The sequence below is a fragment of the Arachis ipaensis genome, chromosome B01 (assembly GCF_000816755.2).
Source record: "Arachis ipaensis cultivar K30076 chromosome B01, Araip1.1, whole genome shotgun sequence".
In the NCBI taxonomy this organism is placed as follows: Eukaryota; Viridiplantae; Streptophyta; class Magnoliopsida; order Fabales; family Fabaceae; genus Arachis; species Arachis ipaensis.
In genome coordinates, this window is record NC_029785.2 from 134225472 (window position 1) to 134241979 (window position 16508).

The 16508-nt window shown below is 33.8% G+C and overlaps 5 protein-coding genes across 9 annotated transcripts in view; 2 read left to right on the plus strand and 3 right to left on the minus strand.

Annotated features, from left to right (window-relative positions):
- The window catches only part of LOC107640591 (probable anion transporter 6, chloroplastic), a 6119-nt gene extending 4778 nt beyond the window's left edge, over positions 1 to 1341 (plus strand). The window contains exons 12-15 of one of the 4 annotated variants that reach the window (XR_002349919.1): positions 136 to 204; positions 313 to 365; positions 709 to 795; positions 887 to 1341. Coding sequence is in view for 2 of the 4 variants with exons in the window: in XM_016344103.2 (XP_016199589.1) it covers positions 63 to 204; positions 313 to 365; positions 709 to 795; positions 887 to 988 (384 nt within the window). In the remaining 2 variants the exon portion in view is untranslated. Of the gene's footprint in view, positions 1 to 62; positions 205 to 312; positions 366 to 708; positions 796 to 886 lie in introns of those variants that run through there. The other 3 variants (XM_016344109.2, XM_016344103.2, XR_002349921.1) reach the window with 3 other exon arrangements.
- LOC107640604 (heparanase-like protein 3) lies at positions 1468 to 5157 on the minus strand. The gene is made up of 10 exons (XM_016344117.2): positions 4994 to 5157; positions 4528 to 4868; positions 4181 to 4217; positions 3872 to 4055; positions 3615 to 3760; positions 3173 to 3403; positions 2885 to 3074; positions 2647 to 2772; positions 2081 to 2180; positions 1468 to 1989 (listed from the first exon to the last, which is right to left on the minus strand). Exons 2-10 carry the CDS (start codon positions 4780 to 4782, stop codon positions 1687 to 1689), a joined length of 1572 nt encoding a protein of 523 aa, XP_016199603.1. The 5' UTR covers positions 4783 to 4868; positions 4994 to 5157; the 3' UTR covers positions 1468 to 1686.
- Positions 9836 to 11159, minus strand: LOC107640618 (prostatic spermine-binding protein). The gene is made up of 3 exons (XM_016344131.1): positions 10932 to 11159; positions 10449 to 10501; positions 9836 to 10354 (listed from the first exon to the last, which is right to left on the minus strand). The coding sequence occupies exons 1-3, from the start codon at positions 11070 to 11072 to the stop codon at positions 10012 to 10014; spliced, it is 537 nt and encodes a 178-aa protein (XP_016199617.1). The 5' UTR covers positions 11073 to 11159; the 3' UTR covers positions 9836 to 10011.
- Positions 11278 to 12727, plus strand: LOC107640608 (triphosphate tunel metalloenzyme 3). 2 transcript variants are annotated; one of them, XM_016344120.2, is made up of 2 exons: positions 11278 to 12213; positions 12408 to 12727. In XM_016344120.2, coding segments are annotated over exons 1-2 (606 nt in total). In that variant the 5' UTR covers positions 11278 to 11608; the 3' UTR covers positions 12409 to 12727. The 2 variants fall into 2 exon arrangements, with proteins under 2 accessions (XP_016199606.1, XP_016199607.1); XM_016344121.2 differs by lacking the exon at positions 12408 to 12727 and having other exon boundaries at positions 11305 to 12215.
- LOC107640628 (glutamic acid-rich protein) lies at positions 13619 to 15701 on the minus strand. The gene is made up of 3 exons (XM_016344141.2): positions 15396 to 15701; positions 14294 to 14343; positions 13619 to 14210 (listed from the first exon to the last, which is right to left on the minus strand). Exons 1-3 carry the CDS (start codon positions 15522 to 15524, stop codon positions 13856 to 13858), a joined length of 534 nt encoding a protein of 177 aa, XP_016199627.1. The 5' UTR covers positions 15525 to 15701; the 3' UTR covers positions 13619 to 13855.

Sequence of the window (16508 nt, forward strand, 5' to 3'; positions counted from 1 at the left end):
CCTTGACCTCAAATTCTTGATTCCTTTGCTGTCTGGATTTCTTAAAAAAAAAAAAAAAATAGGTTCGAAAGATCTGCCAATCAATTGCATTTTTGTCCCCTGCAATCTGCATGACTCTTTCCTCGCTGGATCTAGGGTTACCTCCTTGGGAGATTGTGAGCATTCTCACGGGTGGTTTAGCCCTCTCAAGTTTTGCCCTGTCAGGTATTAGATGGTCCTGAAATTAAACTTTATCTGATTTTGTACAAAATATATAATTCAGTCAAGTACTTTTCTTTACCTTACTATGTTCCTATTTATGTGCTTCCCCAGGACTTTATTGTACCCATCAAGATATGTCACCCGAATATGCAAGTATACTTTTGGTAGGTTGGCTTACACTTAAAACTCTTATATGACTCAATATAAGGTTAATGCCATTACAATACTGTAATTTCATTCTGTAGCTTCTGCTTATATGTCAGTATTTTTGAGTCATTGAAATATAAATAGCGTTTTCAAAAAAAAATCTCAAAGAAGGAAGCACAAATTTTCCCATCAAATAAGAAGAGGAACACAAAGTATCTCTGTATCATTGAAACTCCAATCCTAATTTTCCTGAGTAACCAATTTTCCCAAAGAAAACTACTATTTCTTTAAGTTATCTAGTACTAGGTTGAAAATGACATTTATTCCTATACTAAATCATAATCCTTTATGTATCCTCAGGGTATAACTAATACTGTTGGGGCAATACCTGGAATTGTAGGCGTAGCGCTCACGGGTTATCTTCTCGATTCAACTCATTCATGGAGTGTAAGTTGCTATTAATATTGGTTGCTTTTTCATTGTATGATGTGTATATCATTTTGTATTTTAATTTATATTCCATATCTAAACCATGTAGATATCACTATTTGCGCCATCAATCTTCTTCTATTTGACTGGCACCTTCATATGGTTGGCGTTCGCCAGCAGTAAGCCTCAGAGTTTTTCCGAGGAGAACTGATACATGTTCCAATCATTGATTATTTTGAACACAGCCTAGAAATTTAGGTAAACTTCAAAGCTAGGCAGATTTTGACAGAGATTGTATATCCGATCTTTCTATAAAAAGATCATTTTAGTCAAATAGAAAGGAAACATTAACATAGGTATTGCAGTATGTAAATTCTTTTCGCTGACTTGCTATAGCAGTTGTATCTTTTTTTACAGATATGCTGCCAAAATGAAATTATTGACTTTGTTGTAATATTGCAAGGTCAAGTGTCTGTTATAATTGTCCTACCTGCTTGTGGTGTTTTGTTCCTTTGATTTCAAGTTTCAACCATAAAACTGGTCATTCTTGTGACCATTTGGATAGTTTCAACATTTTAAGTCACTGACATCTCACCAAACTTACAATGCAATAGTTTCTTACTTTTCTTTATTTCGTTTTGGACCACTTATGTATCATTATTAGTTGTGATGCTAGCTGGTCATGAGAGATGTACAAATCCGCATTCAATTTATAAACTTTAGATACTGTCACAATAAAGCATTGGGATACAAACAAAGCCATAAAAAATCCAAGTGTTTGACCCCAAAAAAGAATGGCCAAGTAGTATATAATCAAGAAATTGAATACTTAATTCTATATTTCCATGTATTTTATTTTTTCCACTCACCATGTAAAACCAATTCTTGGTTTCACATAGAGCCAATGATCTAGGAACATGCTGGGATATCAACATCTGGTATATGTGCAAATACTATAGAGAGAGGACCAACTATGATTGGCATTGATGGATTTACATATAGAGGATTCAAAGGAGGAATATCCCCTGTAGCTGAGTTCACAGTTAGAACTTTTCCATTTAGTAATGTGGTTTGGCTATGTAAGTCCCTTTCCTGTGCAGTTAAATGGTATTCTTCTCTGGCAGTTGCACCTGTCCTTGAGTATGTGAAGTCCACTTTTGCATGAACACTGGTGCTGTTGTCCAGGTTAAGCAATAGTATTGTGATTCCTTTCTGTTTGTTACAATGGTATCAATCAGTTTCTATCATTACTATAATCTTCTAAGTTTATCATATAATCATACTGATAGAGAATTTTACTCACAGATTGCTTTGCACAGTGTGCATAAGCTCTTATCTTCTTTGTCCCATAGAAGGAAGTTGCAAGGACACGTACTCCCATAAGTCTGTGCCAAAGAAGAGCACTGCATAGAAGAAAGAGACATATAATTATAACCACATCACCGTCAAATAATCTTGTCTTTACCTAGAAAATAACACTGTTAAGCTATGTCATATGGGACCCCTTATTAAAAGCTCTCATGAATGGGTTTCCTTAATGAAGTGGCAAGCAATTAATGAAGTAAACATCTATATATGTCAGAACACAAGTTGGATACATCAGCTCACAAAGAAAAGGGATGTATAATTTGTAATCATTTTTTATTTTATATATCGAAAAAAAAAAACACATCTTTTCACCATTGGATAGAATGTGTGATCTGCATATGATAAGTCTACACCCTCAACCAATGGTAGAAAGGTATGTGCGAGTTTGTATAAATGAGCACACAATATTTTTCTGAAGATAATGACACTTGAAAGCTAAAATGAGAGAGTCCACAATAATATGCTGCTCATCCTTCAACTATGAAATTTAATATTTGGTACCTATAATAATCTGGATTTGGCACAAAAGTAGAAGTGTTTAGTAAACCATAGTTTCCTCCAACCAAACTCTGTCTGCAGTATGTTCTGGTGTCATAAACAGCTGACATTCCAAGCTGATCCAAATACCTGTGTTTTGATGTATTAACATTAGAGTAAATGCTTGTAGAATCTCCAATGACAAAAAAATAAATAAAAAATTAAGATAAAAAAAAAATCAAGGTGAGTTAGTTAAACTAACCAGAAGCTGTAGACAAATGCATCAGACACAAGATGGTGGCCACTGTTGTAAGCCCCTCCTGCCTCACCAACCCATGCTTTTGCTTTGGTTGCTGATTTTTGAAGTATATTTTTGAGGCCACTGAATGTGCTAGCCACTCCATCAAGATATGATGGATCAAGAATTCTTTCAATTAGGTGCTCATCAACTCCTGTATGTAAGATAAAGTAGTAGCTTTTGTTATAACCAAAATTCATAAACATTGGTCAAATATTATAACATTAATATTTCTTTTTTGGTGGATGATACCTGCTCCAAGGTTATATATGTGGTGAGATACCACATCAACAGATTTACCAGATTTGTTTACAAATTCCTGGAACCAGTTTGCATCATAGAAGCCACCGGGAGCAATGACCAGTGGCTTATGCCTGATCCCTCTATATACATCATGAATTATGTTTCTTAATGCAGCAATATCAGAAGCATATTGATCTGCAGAAACATTTGCTCCAACTCCACTCCCGCACAATTCATTGCCTGCACAAGCAAGAAGGAATTCATTTAAACAATTAATTCTACCGAGGGAGACATGTTATTTTTGTTTCGCAAAAAGAACTTGAAAGACTTGCAATGTTTGTGTTAGAAACTAAATGTGAAATCATCACCATTTTTAATTTTAGTCCTATTGAATCAATTACACTGATGCTTGCTACTTTGGCATATATGTAATGAGGGAGCATACACTTACCAAATTCCCAACCAGCAATGCTGTAATTCTTTCTTACAGTGTAACGGATAAAAGACTCGGCATTGGAAGAGTTCCATGGTCCAACTGCAGAACTAGATTGTATTGTTCTTCCAGCAAGAGCATTCAATCCAAAGATAACCTTAGCCCTGAAATATACCTATCATTAATGTTAAACTTGTTACTAACAAGAGAATTCTTGTTTAGTGCTAAAAAGATAGAGAGAAGGAAACAACTTAAAAGGGAAAACTAATTTTTACCCTGCTTTTTGGAAAAAGCTGTTTAGCTCATCCCATCTATGCATTGGTAAGCATCCTTCAGTGAATCCAAATATCTCAGAGGAGCTGTTAACAAAAGGAGTACATGGTTTTGGACTATCTTCAGTCCCATATATGACCTTATCTTGCAAGGTGCCACCTAACCTAATCTTCAATGGTGAAAATGCTGCAGAATATTCAGAAGTAATGATTTCCTTAATAAGCTCCCAGGAAAAAGGTGGTCCCCATAAGAATAAAAGAAAGAAAAGGTAACTTCTTGTGAATATTATAGAGATGTCTATTCTTTCTTACCTTTTACTGCATTTAACAATATTTTGTTGTTGAGGTCCTGCAAGAAATGAAAATTAAAAGGTGTAAATTCCTCTCTCACTTTTATGCTACTACATACAGATTCTAAATGTATGAATGTTAGTCTGAGAGGTCACTACAGCATCATTCTATAAATGGGAAAAAAGAATATCATCACAGAATGATATTCAGAGCTCAAGAAAAAAAGTATAACACAGCAGCAGAAACAATCTTTAGTTATCATTATGTTGGAATAATTTGCAGCAGTGAAAAATTTAAGCGGAAAAAAGAATAATAATTAGACAGATTCAAATAACACAAGTACAAAGAAAGAAAGAAAGAAAGAATACCAGGTTGAGAAGAGAAGCATGACCCCAGCTACATGTTCCATAGTCACATTTCTGAGGAGGCCACCAATCAAGAGTTGCACAGACAAAATCATCATCAATCCTTCCAATGTGAGATTTCCCATGTATCAAAATGATCCCTTTCACTGCTTCATATCCACTACTTTCCCTTCCATGCATAGCATTCACTCCAATGAAGCTAAACAAACTCACCACCAAGTAGAACAGACCCACAAGCCTTATAATCAAGGAACCCATTTTCCTGAACAATCCAAACTCAAAAGATCTCTCTGGTTCTTTCAAGAGGCCATAGAGGGTGAAGAGTAGATGCAGTGTTTTGCAGGCTACAAAGAGAAAGACAAAAACAACAGAGACAACAGTGGTTGTAAGAGAGTTGTTATGTTATAGTTGAATGACAACATAGAAAAAAACTTTTCCTTTTGTGAAGAAATGGCAAGTTGAAAGGCACCTTATTGGTTGTGTGCATTGCAAAGATTCAAAGAACAAGACACAGAGGTTTGGTACTTATAAACGTAAGAGTTAAGATGCCGCTTTATCTGCCATTCTGCAGGGTTCGGTTTTGAAGGGCTTGTTCTTTCTTCTTACTCATTATTACAATTAAATCATTGGAAAAGAACAGTTATTTAGTACTTATTACTAATATTATTATTGAAAAATGTTTTAGTCTATTCTTTTTATTTTTGTAAGAACCAATTAAAATTGATTGATTTGTTTCTACGTATTTTTCAAAAACAATAGTATTGAGGACAGTGTTTCACATAAACAAAATTTATGAAAAAATAGTTATTTCTACTGTGAAATAAATGCATATTGAAATGAGGTCATGAAAATTGAATCACTCCTTATTGTAAGGAAACATATATAGATATACACATAAGATAAGATTTACTTATTTAAGAACATACTACTATATTTGGAAGGGAAAAAATTTGTTTGTATAGTTAACATTTTAATTTTGTTTTCCATTTTGTATTTGCATATGTTAATATTGAGAAATGATGTTTATACTATTTTTTATTAAGTTTGTAACTTTACACTAGCATATAATCACGTAATATCACATCATCAAAAATAACTACTATTTTTATGAATAGTGTAAATGATTATCTAAAATAATAGATGTAATTGTAGGATTATTTAAAATATTTTATACTGTTAGTAACTTAGTATATCAAAATTAAACTCTTGTTTATTACATCTTCTTATGTATTTTTTTTTAATAGTAAATCTTTTATTTTCTGTTATTTTTTTATCAATCACTTTTAATTAAAATAATTATATACAAAAAAATTATACACAAAAAAAATATATAACATTGTTGATCGCGTTTGTTGGTGGTGGGGTAAGGGAGCATGGTCTGAATTTCTGTGGGGAAAGTACAAAAATGGGTAAAGTGGACAAATATGGTTTCACCCTTTTTCAACAAAAGGAAAACAACTTGACCACTTGCATCTTATCACAGTCTTCAAACACCGTTTTCCAACTCTAATCATCTCTACATTACAATTTTTTAATACTTACTTTATACGTTTTTCATGTTTAAGAAAATAATCATATACACAATCTATTACAAGGGGAGAATGAAAAGCATATGTCACTATTGAAATAGGCTTTTAGCATGAATTTAAAAAGAAGGTAAAATAAAGTTTACTTGAGAACTGTTAGATGATAATTTAGTCAAATATATCAAATTATTTAATGATTTTTAGCTATCAATTTTATATGGAGTTAATTGGACTGCATCTGAGTTTCCACATAAAAATAATTAATAACAAAAATACATACCAAATACGAATACGTTCCAAATAAAGTAAATTGTTTCAGAGAGAATAAAAAGTCATACATGCTAAATATAATAAGTAGATACATTTTTTGATCATTCAAAATATAAATAAATCATAACTAATTTGGATTCATGCTTTGTTGTTATTCGCTGGTAATAAATAATATGATTTGGACTGGACATGATTTAAGCCAGGAAGGCTTAACTTGGTGGGCATGCATGATGGTACTAATTTTTCTTTTTATTGTTAGTGTTGGTATTAAGGATTTGATATATTTATTGTTTTAGATTTGTTCCGAATGTAATGTAATAATGTTTGGTGGTTGCATGTTCATTTTCAATGCAAACTTAAAATATGTCAAATGACTAATTTGACCACATTTAGAAATTATATTCCTGAAAAAATAAATTGTATATATGAATATATATTAGTAAATTATTTTGTTTTAGTTAGCCTGTTGACATAGTGACATTATTGTCTATGATTGTGAAATAGACTTCTAGAGGGAGAGAGGAACACAAAATAAATAAGTAAATAAATAAAATTGAACTCCTCAAACGTGTCTAACAACTCCTTTTCAACCCTAACATATAAGAGTAACAAAGATCAACTTCTATTATTATAATATAAGCAATTATGCATGGAAAAAAGATAAAATAAATGTAGGAGACCACTTTAATAAAGACATTAAAAATGTCTTTTTTTAAAGACGTTCAAACATGTTATGTTATTATTGGACATTCTTATTAAATCGGTTAATAATTTATTTTTTATTATAAACCAGAACAAAATCGATCTATTATAGCAACAATAATAAACCTAATTGTCTGCATTATAATTATTAGACCTGATTTGATTCGATCGAATCATGTCATCTAAACCAAATATCTTTAGTATTTTTGATAAAAAGATAATTATATCCCTGATTGTTTGTTTTTGGATATTTAAATCCCTAAAAATTAAAAAATACAATTAAATTTCTAAAAAAAATTGGGTTTATTATTATTTTATAAAAAAAAATCAGTTTTATTCTAATTTGTTAAGAAATTCAAAAATAACCGGTTCATTAATATGTCCAATAATAATACGACACATAAATATCTTTACAAAAAGACCTTTTATGCATCTTTATGGGAGCATCCCCAATAATGTATTACCTAATTGTTGTTTTGCCGAATAAGTTCATAGATACATTTAATTAGGTAGAATTATATAATCCAATAAGTGTTCTACTTTATTCAATAAGAAGTAACTTAATTCTCTCTAAATTATACATGCCAAATTTGCTGTTATATCTACTCCATTACCATAAATTTGATATCTCTTAATAACTTTAATTTGTTGAGCTACTACAAAGGCAAAAAAGAATCCTTATTGTGGACCTAAGGACAATCCCTATCTATCTCCATATTAATCATCCAATCCTTATCTTATGTACCAAAAAATAAAATCTATATAGATAGATAGGATTATTGATGGAGGGACTTAGTTGGGTCCATATTGGGTGTTGCCAACTGCATTGTTTTCAATTTTTAAAGCGATCCCTCATCCTCGGATCTTGGCACTTTTGGATTAGGGGTGAATGGGAACAAGACCTAAACAATCAATAATCAAATGAAACAATAATGTTTTATTTTTATTTATTTTTTTTCATAGGTTAGATAAGGAGGTCTCATTGTTAGGTGTTGTTTTGGTTTACTCAAAGCTAACATTGAAAGCTACTACTGAAAATTTTGATTCCATTATAATTTCCTTCTTAAGCTGGCATGTCACCTACTACAAAAATATTCATATATGTCAATAAAATAAAATTAATATATAGTATGGTATATGGAACATATATTAATCCATAATACCCTTTTTAGAGAGACCCATGGTTTTATTTTCCCTAGAATTAGCTTCTTCTTTTTTTTTCAACCTTTTGACCAAACTAGGATACCTTGGGGAAACCGAGGAGTTAGCAACTTTAAATTTTCTTATAACTTGGCCTTTTATTTTTTGTATCAAAATCTTGACTTAGAAGGAAAAACTTGTGACTTGTGAGTTCAAAACAAATGTCATTGCCCTCATTGGTAATATAGGTTCATCATTTTCTAGAATTCAATGTTGAATGTAGTATCATTTATGCAACCGCAGTGGCTTAAATTTGTATTTATTAACTTACAAACGAACCAATGTACCAAAGAATAAAATAGGAGTTTACAAGTTAATGTAGAAGCTAAAGTATACCATAAGAAAAAGGGAATGAATCATATAGTCATATTCAACCTTCCTATAACATATGTTGATGCTTGTTAGTTGTTATCTAAAGTTTTTATATCATAATCCAAATGTAACAAAAGAACAAACAGAGATTGGTTGTAGTTATAAACTCAATTATTGATGGATGTATAGCATCCATAATTTGGTTAAACTGTTAAACATATTATGATAAATTGAAGCTTAATTGGATTTGGAGGACAATGTGGGCTTTGATATATATTTTTGATTTGTCTCTCAATAGGTCCAACAAAAATGGTCACTAATCAACAAAAAAATAATAATAAAAACTCATAGTTAAAAAAGAGAAACATTACAAGGAGGCAGCTTGAGAGTAAAAAACTAAAAATTTATAGTTATTACCTTACATGTTGTTATGCACTTTTATGATCCGAATTATTAGGATCTTGTCCATTAACATGAAGGCAAAATGCTGCAATAACATTTACTATCCTTGCCTGACACATGCATGTTCTTTATGCTTGTTCAAATTACTAAGACAGAGAGCAGAGAGACTCTAAAGTCTAAACATTTTCAAGGATTTAACGGCGTTCCAAACTATGATGAGTAGTCTTTTTATTTTTATTTTTTGGTGAATTTGTTGCATTACAATGTGGTGACAGAAGGAAACCATCGAAGGCCGGTTAATATGCTGGCAATTCAGTGGATTGTTCGCTTTTTTAATATGCATATTACAGTGGAATCTGGAATGTGCTTTTCATTGTAACATGTGAGTCCCAACTCTATAGTTCTTTAATGGCAAAACAACCAGTAATGAACTACACACATGCACATGCTTATACCAATGAGATTGAAAATGATGGAATGAAATTATTCAATTCTGATGTTATCATCTGCTGTCAATTTGACTATGAAAAAGTCCAATCAAAATGAAGAGATATACCATCATGAAATATGCAAAACTCCAAATTCTTCATTTTAGGATAAACCCTTAATCTTTTTTTTAGCTAAAGACAACCGGCTATTAGAATTTGATGATGACAATTTCACTTATCACTGTTCAGAAAATAGTAAAAGATTAGTCTTTTCATATAAAATCTGTGAATTAAAACATTGATAAATTCCCTTAGTTTAATGGCAAGTGATAAATTTGTTTAGAAAGAAAACAAATTTTAAGACGAGCCATTGAGAAGCAGAAAACTTTAACGATAAAGATGACTCTGATTACCTTCAAACTTGGATAAACAGGTACATTAAAGACGATGACAGGACGCAAGAAGCAGCAATAATACTAAAAACAATGACATATATTAATCATGATGTTTATAAAACACGATCTTAGACATGGGAATGATGGAGTGACATGGGCAGGGTGGTAAATCTCTAAGAACTAAGCTTGACTAGAAACTAGAAATCGGTTACAATGGCAGAAAGGAAAGATACAAGGCAACAGTACAATGTCTCACTTCCTCTTCTTTGAAGGTGGCTGCGGGGTCTCCTCATCATCTTCATCGTCCTCGTCCTCTTCATCTTCCCCGTCTTCTCCATCATCTTCGCCATCATCGTCATCCTCGTCATCCTCATCATTGTCATCACTACCCCCTGCACCATTGGCCTCATGATCATCATCAGGATCTCCATCTTCCTCACCTTCTTCGCCAGAGAAGTCCTCGTCGTCTGCATCATCATCATCATCGTTTCCGTCCTCGCCGTCTTCATCATCCTCATCGTCCTCTGTTTCACTGGTGTCCTTGTTTTCTTCAGAAGCATGGTTTGCCCTGTACAACAACTGATCTAGAGGAAACCTAACCAAGAATTTATCAAGTAAAATCAGGATAATTTGATCTTTGAACTCAAAACAACTAGAACACCAAGTAATAAAGTTAACTTCATTGTTACCTTCCATCCATTGGTGACACAGGATTATTGACATCTTTGAGAAGAGATCCAGACTGGGAGGCCAAAAAGGAAAAAAGAAACTTTACTCAATTCAATAATGAACAATAATTTGTTAACAAACCCCATAACATACACAAATCATGTAGAAACATATGCAGGCACAATTATACTCTAAGCTTATATAATTGCAGTTTGATGATATATGCATATCACCAAGCAAAGCTGCAATGTTGAAAGTTGAAACTCAAGAAAGAGTTTGCAGAGAATAAACCATTATAGCCACATAAACAGAGAAGCACAGGTTTCAATCCCAGACAAAAGAGGAAAAATATCCTCTTGAAGCTAAGGTATGCAATGGTACCAACACTGATGAATAAAAACAGCATAACAGATCCAGCAAGAACAAAAACACACCATTAATAGCTCAAAACACACAGCAAGTAAGAATCACACTAACAAAAACAACAATTGCTAAGGGAATACCGCAATGAGAAGGTAAGCGAGAGATTTGGCAGCAGCAGCAACAGCAAGGAGAGAGTCGACCACCATGGCCTCCACAAAAGACGGCACCGAAAAGGTCTTCTCGTCATTGAAGGCGAGACTCCGAACCACAGCCACCTCCATTCTACTCTACAACTACACTGGCTTGGGGAGTGGTCAAGAAATTTGAGTTTGGGTGTGAAACGTAAACCCTAGACCCTCCCGTTAGGGTTTTGCAATTCAAATTGATACCGTCACAGCGAATGGCATGCTTCCACGTAATCCAAATGGTGGATTTTTTTAAGAAATCGGGTCAGACCCGAACCGAAAGTGGCGGATGATGGATCGTAGGGTTAAGCGGATTCCAAATTCGTGCAAATGCGACATTCTCTCTCTGATTCTCAATCTGAGTCTCACTCTCTCAACAAAAATGCTGAGAAGAAAGCCAACTAATATCGAAGTCAAAATCGAAGACAAGGAAGAACTCGAGGAAGCTCGCCGCCGCATCGCCACTGCCACATCCACCACCGCCACCACAACTGGCGCCACCGCTACCGCCGCTCTCCTTCGTCAGTTCGATCGCGCCCAAGATCCCTCTTCCAAATCGCACCGCATCGGGCTTTCTCCTTAAATTCCCCTCCTCCCTCACCATTCGCTCTCTCTCACAGCTCCATTCTCCAATGGAAGTCGAAGTGAAGCTTCGCCTCCCCAACGCTGACTCGCACCGAAGAGTCACCGCCTTGCTCGCACCCTTCCATGCCGCAACTCACCGCCAGCGCAATCTCTTCTTCGACGGCGCCGATTCGGAGCTCTCGTCAAAGCGTGCAGTGCTCCGCCTCCGGTTCTACAACGACAACGAGCGTTGCGTCGTTTCGCTCAAGGCGAAGGCTGTTTTGGTCGATGGCGTGAGCCGTGTGGAGGAAGACGAGGAAGATCTTAACCCTAGGGTTGGTCTTGATTGTGTCGCGGAGCCTGGGAAGCTTGGGGCGGTGGAATCTAGGGTTTTGGAAAGGGTGAGGAATGAGTTTGGGGTGAAGGGGGAGAAAGGATTCGTGGGTTTGGGGGGTTTCCGAAACATTAGAAGCGTTTATGAGTGGAAAGGTTTGAAATTGGAGGTGGATGAGACATGCTTTGATTTTGGGACTCTTTACGAGATTGAATGCGAGAGTGCTGATCCTGATGAGGCTAAGCGGGTTCTGGAGGAGTTCTTGAAGGAGAATGGGATTGATTACTCCTACTCCTTGATGTCCAAATTTGCAATTTTTCGTTCTGGGAAACTGCCATAGTGAGTGAAGTTTCTATCTTTTTAATTGAATGCATTAGAACATTTGTTGGTTTGAATGTCGTGGTGGAATGTGGTATGCTTTAGACAATTCCCCAATTCAATTGTGGTTGGAATAACTGCCATTTTCCCCTAAAGAATCTTCAATTTTGTTGCTTAGATTTCTGACATTGTTATGATAATGTTCTGTTTTGTAGGTTACTGATGATTGAATGACGATCTAGATTGGTGACTGCACTCGCTTTGTCCTCAAGAGGACTATTTATATTTTCGATTTTTTACTGTTTATTTGGCTGATGAATAAGCGCCATTTGCATTTGTCATTCTAATAAGAAAACTATTTGTAATTATCTAATTAAAGTCTGCGAGGACAGCTTGCTGAGTGGATTTTGGATAACACTATTCAAGTATTCATGCCTTAGATCATTGCTATTCTTGCCTTGGTCAAACTGAGTATGTATCAAATTAACGTTGCTTCGTGTAACGAATTGCCAGTCTAGTGCTGCAAGTGTTTTAAGTACCGGTGACTAAATACTCTATAGTCTATCCGACTTGGGCGACAAGCTAATTTGACATGAGATTATTAGATTAAGCTATGCAACGCACAAGAAGACGTGGCCATGCTTCCGCAGTATTTATTGTGGATAATTCTGTGATGAATAAGTTTTTGCATGAAGAGAACGAAGAACTACATATAAATTGGTAAAGACTCGCGTGTAGGCATAGTTATTTTAATGTGAATTGATATTTAAGAATGTTAAATGATTTGACAAGTTTGATGAATTTAATTATGATACACTGTTGTTGGTGTAAAGTAATTTTATATGTGTATTCAATTATGTAACGCCACATCTAAATTTGCATTAAAATTAAATTCCAAGTTTGATTGAATTATTGTTATTATTATTATGTCACATTTCCTCTAGTGTCACGCCTCCTCAGCACATGAGGAAATTTTTCATTTAGCTCAATAGCATTTCCAAGAGTGTTACTAAAAAATCTTAAAATTAAAACAAAACAAACAAACAAGAAAAAAAGCTTCAACTTTTCATTTTGATGTAGATTTAGACCGTGTTTGATTAGTGAGTATGTCCATCTAATACATAAACACGGTGACACAGTGATACATGACTCCACACAATAGATGTGTATTGTGTCTCTTCAGGAAGTTGAGACACAGATTTTGTTGGACATAAATTTTTTATTTATTTTTACCTTTAATATTTTGTGAATTCCCTAAATCTATCCTCCTTCCCTCAACCGTTCCCTTCTCCTTCACTCTCACCAACATGCTGTCTTTTGCTTTTCTCCCATGACAACAAAGTTAAAATTAAAGTTTTTGATAATTTTAGGCTGAAAATTCTTGTTTTCCAAACATTTTCGTGGTCTCTATGCTAAAATCACGCCCTGAAAACAAAGCCCATGCCTATAATTATTTTTCTTAAAAGAAATTACTACAGTTTAACTATGACACATACTAAATAGCAATAATCACATTACCAAAAACTAACACCAGTAACAATAATAGCATATTTATACTATAGATCCACTTGAAAGGAAACCTTCTGTCCTAAGGACTAAGACTCACTAGGGCATTACAAAGGAGTGAACGAGAACACTGTACCCGTTACCCATTACTATACTTTCACTTCCTTTTCTTAGTAGGAGGCTGTGGAACCTCGTCATCTTCCTCTTCTTCCTCATCCTCCTCTTCATCCTCTTCCTCATCACCATCTTCCCCATCGTCGTCATCATCATCCTCATTACCATCATCATCGTCTTCCTCGCCCTCACTTCCTCCTGCACCATTAGCCTCCGGATCATCCTCAGGATCAGCTTCTTCATCACCTTCTTCGCCTGAGTAGTCCTCGTCTCCTCCCTCGTCATCCTGTTCATTTGCATCATCATCATCATCTTCCTCTTCCTCGTCATCATCCGAATCACCATCCTTACTTTTAAGATAAGTATCCTTTCCCTTACAGAGTTCATCAATAGGTAATCTAAAAAACAACAAACACAAGTCAGCGGTGTAAAACTTACCATTTCATAAATCAGATCAGAAGGAGTGTAAATTTATTCTCACCTTTGATCCATTGTCACTGAATTATTGATGTCAGCCACCAGAGATCCAGTCTGGATTTCAAACAAAAATAAAGACATAAGAATGTGAAAGATTGTGCTACTATATTGATGGTCCTAGTTTACTTAGCTTATGACATACACAAAAATCATAGCATGGGATCAAATTATATGATATGGAATTATGATTGCAATACAACAAATTGCACTTAGCTTCTAAAGCAAGCATCAATGAAACAAACTAAGCTCCACAATACTGTTTCCAACAGGAATACAGACCTTATTATTTAAAAACGATCAGAGCAGTGAAGAGGGAAAGAATCAAAGAAATTATAAATTTCGTATCTAAGATCAGAATATACAACACAATTTAAAAAAGAAACTTCAAAACCAAGCATGCAACATATGCCGACACAATCTGCAAGAGAACCCACATTAGCACACTATCCTAGGCTTCCCTTGAATCACCGGTTAAAACTTCAAAGATCAAGGCTTGTGAATTTGCACAGCACTTCAGTGAAAAAGTAAATGATGTCTGAAAACACTCTTGACTGGCAAAAATAATGACATAATATAGAAAAAATGAAGAACAAACCACTATTCTTTAGAACTCAACTAGAGACAAATTTTGCACTATAACCAAACAAGGCAACATCCCTGGTGACAAATAAAGTACACTCCAAACAAGAACAATGACAGAGAAGAGTTTCACTGCAATCTTCTAAGTACCAACCTAGAACCAAGTTGAATCCTTTACGCACTGTCACACACACACAAAAGAAATGTTGTTCACCATAAAATTTAACATTATGAGCTGCCTATTAGCTTTTGACCCAAAAGACTTGCCGGCAACGCTTTAGGAAATCAAAAACCCTAAATTCTGCTGAATAACAATGATTAAACGAACAAAAGTTAGAATTGAAAACCAATCCTGTACAAAATTATATAGCCTGAAACAATATGAGCATATAGAGCACAAGAATTAAAATTAAAAAAAAAAATTTAGGAACACCAATTACCTAAACTATTAACGATAATTGAAGAACACTTTAGAACTAACAATATTCTCAAAAACAAAAATTGAAAGAGGGTTTTTGTGAAGATACCAAAATGAGAAGACAAAGGAGAGATTTTGCCGCTGCAAGAACAGTATGCAGCGCCATGGCTTGAACGGCAGAGGGTAGCAGAAGAGTTATGTGGACCGAGCTGGGATAAGAAGGTGATAGGTCCTCCATTGCACAAAAGCAGTGATTGAAACCCTAAAAATGAGAACCGGGAAAGAGAGAAACAATTCCAATGAGAGCAGCAGAAGAAGAGAATAAGAGAACAAGAGAAACAAGGGACTAAAGAGAGTAGAAGCCTGAAAAGAAGGAAGAGGTTCGGCCGGTTATGGTGAACCCCCTTGGATTTGGTTCCATTAGTTTTTTTTTTTTTTTCTTAATTTTTTTTAAGATAATAAATTGTGTTTGTTTCACATTAAAAATCAAGTAAAAATTTGCAGATTTTTTATAATATATAAAATTGTGATGTAGTATATACAAAATAAATATAAATATATCTGCATTCAGAATATAAAAAAATTTCAATAAATTGATCTCAAATATATTCGAGATATCATTTGTTTGGTAAATTAATTGTATTTCGAATACTTTATATTTAAAATGTGTGTTAAACCATCAAAAAAAAATTAATGGTCAAATTAGTCTATAAAAAATAAGTTATTTTTTAAATTTCTCTTTAAAAAATTTTACCAATTAAATTAGTCTTTTAAAAATTACAAATTAATCATTTTTGTACTTTCATTATTTAATTAATAGTTTCTGTCAATGATTGATGATATAAAACATTAACTTATAATATACATGACACCTAACATATCTAATTAAATACTAAATAAATATGTTTATGAAAATCTATCAATTTATTATATTTTTTTCAATTATATAAACCCTAGTCCTAATATAACCTAACGATACTAAATTGATAAATTTTCATAAATATATTTGTTCAACATCTAATTAGATATACTAGATATTACGTATGATGTGAGTTAATGTTCTATATCATCAATCATTCACAAAAACTGTTAATTGAGTGACTGAAGAACAAAATAATTAATTTATAATCTTTGCATAACCAATTTGATTGATAAAATATTTCAAGGACAAATTTTAAAAATCAGTCATCTTTTAGGAACTAATTTGATTATTAACCCCATA

Excerpts from the sequence above, each read along its gene's own strand:
- LOC107640628 (XM_016344141.2), bottom strand. The coding sequence starts at position 15,524 with ATGGAGGACCTATCACCTTCTTATCCCAGCTCGGTCCACATAACTCTT. Across the intron at positions 14,344-15,395 it reads TCCTTTGTCTTCTCATTTTG|ACTGGATCTCTGGTGGCTGA; the intron begins GTATCTTCACAA and ends TTTGAAATCCAG. Across the intron at positions 14,211-14,293 it reads TCAGTGACAATGGATCAAAG|ATTACCTATTGATGAACTCT; the intron begins GTGAGAATAAAT and ends GTTGTTTTTTAG.
- LOC107640618 (XM_016344131.1), bottom strand. The coding sequence starts at position 11,072 with ATGGAGGTGGCTGTGGTTCGGAGTCTCGCCTTCAATGACGAGAAGACC. Across the intron at positions 10,502-10,931 it reads TCGCTTACCTTCTCATTGCG|TCTGGATCTCTTCTCAAAGA; the intron begins GTATTCCCTTAG and ends TTGGCCTCCCAG. Across the intron at positions 10,355-10,448 it reads GTGTCACCAATGGATGGAAG|GTTTCCTCTAGATCAGTTGT; the intron begins GTAACAATGAAG and ends ATTCTTGGTTAG.
- LOC107640604 (XM_016344117.2), bottom strand. The coding sequence starts at position 4,782 with ATGGGTTCCTTGATTATAAGGCTTGTGGGTCTGTTCTACTTGGTGGTG. Across the intron at positions 3,761-3,871 it reads AGCTTTTTCCAAAAAGCAGG|GGCTAAGGTTATCTTTGGAT; the intron begins GTAAAAATTAGT and ends GGTATATTTCAG. Across the intron at positions 2,773-2,884 it reads GCATTTGTCTACAGCTTCTG|GTATTTGGATCAGCTTGGAA; the intron begins GTTAGTTTAACT and ends ATCAAAACACAG.
- LOC107640608 (XM_016344120.2), top strand. The coding sequence starts at position 11,609 with ATGGAAGTCGAAGTGAAGCTTCGCCTCCCCAACGCTGACTCGCACCGA.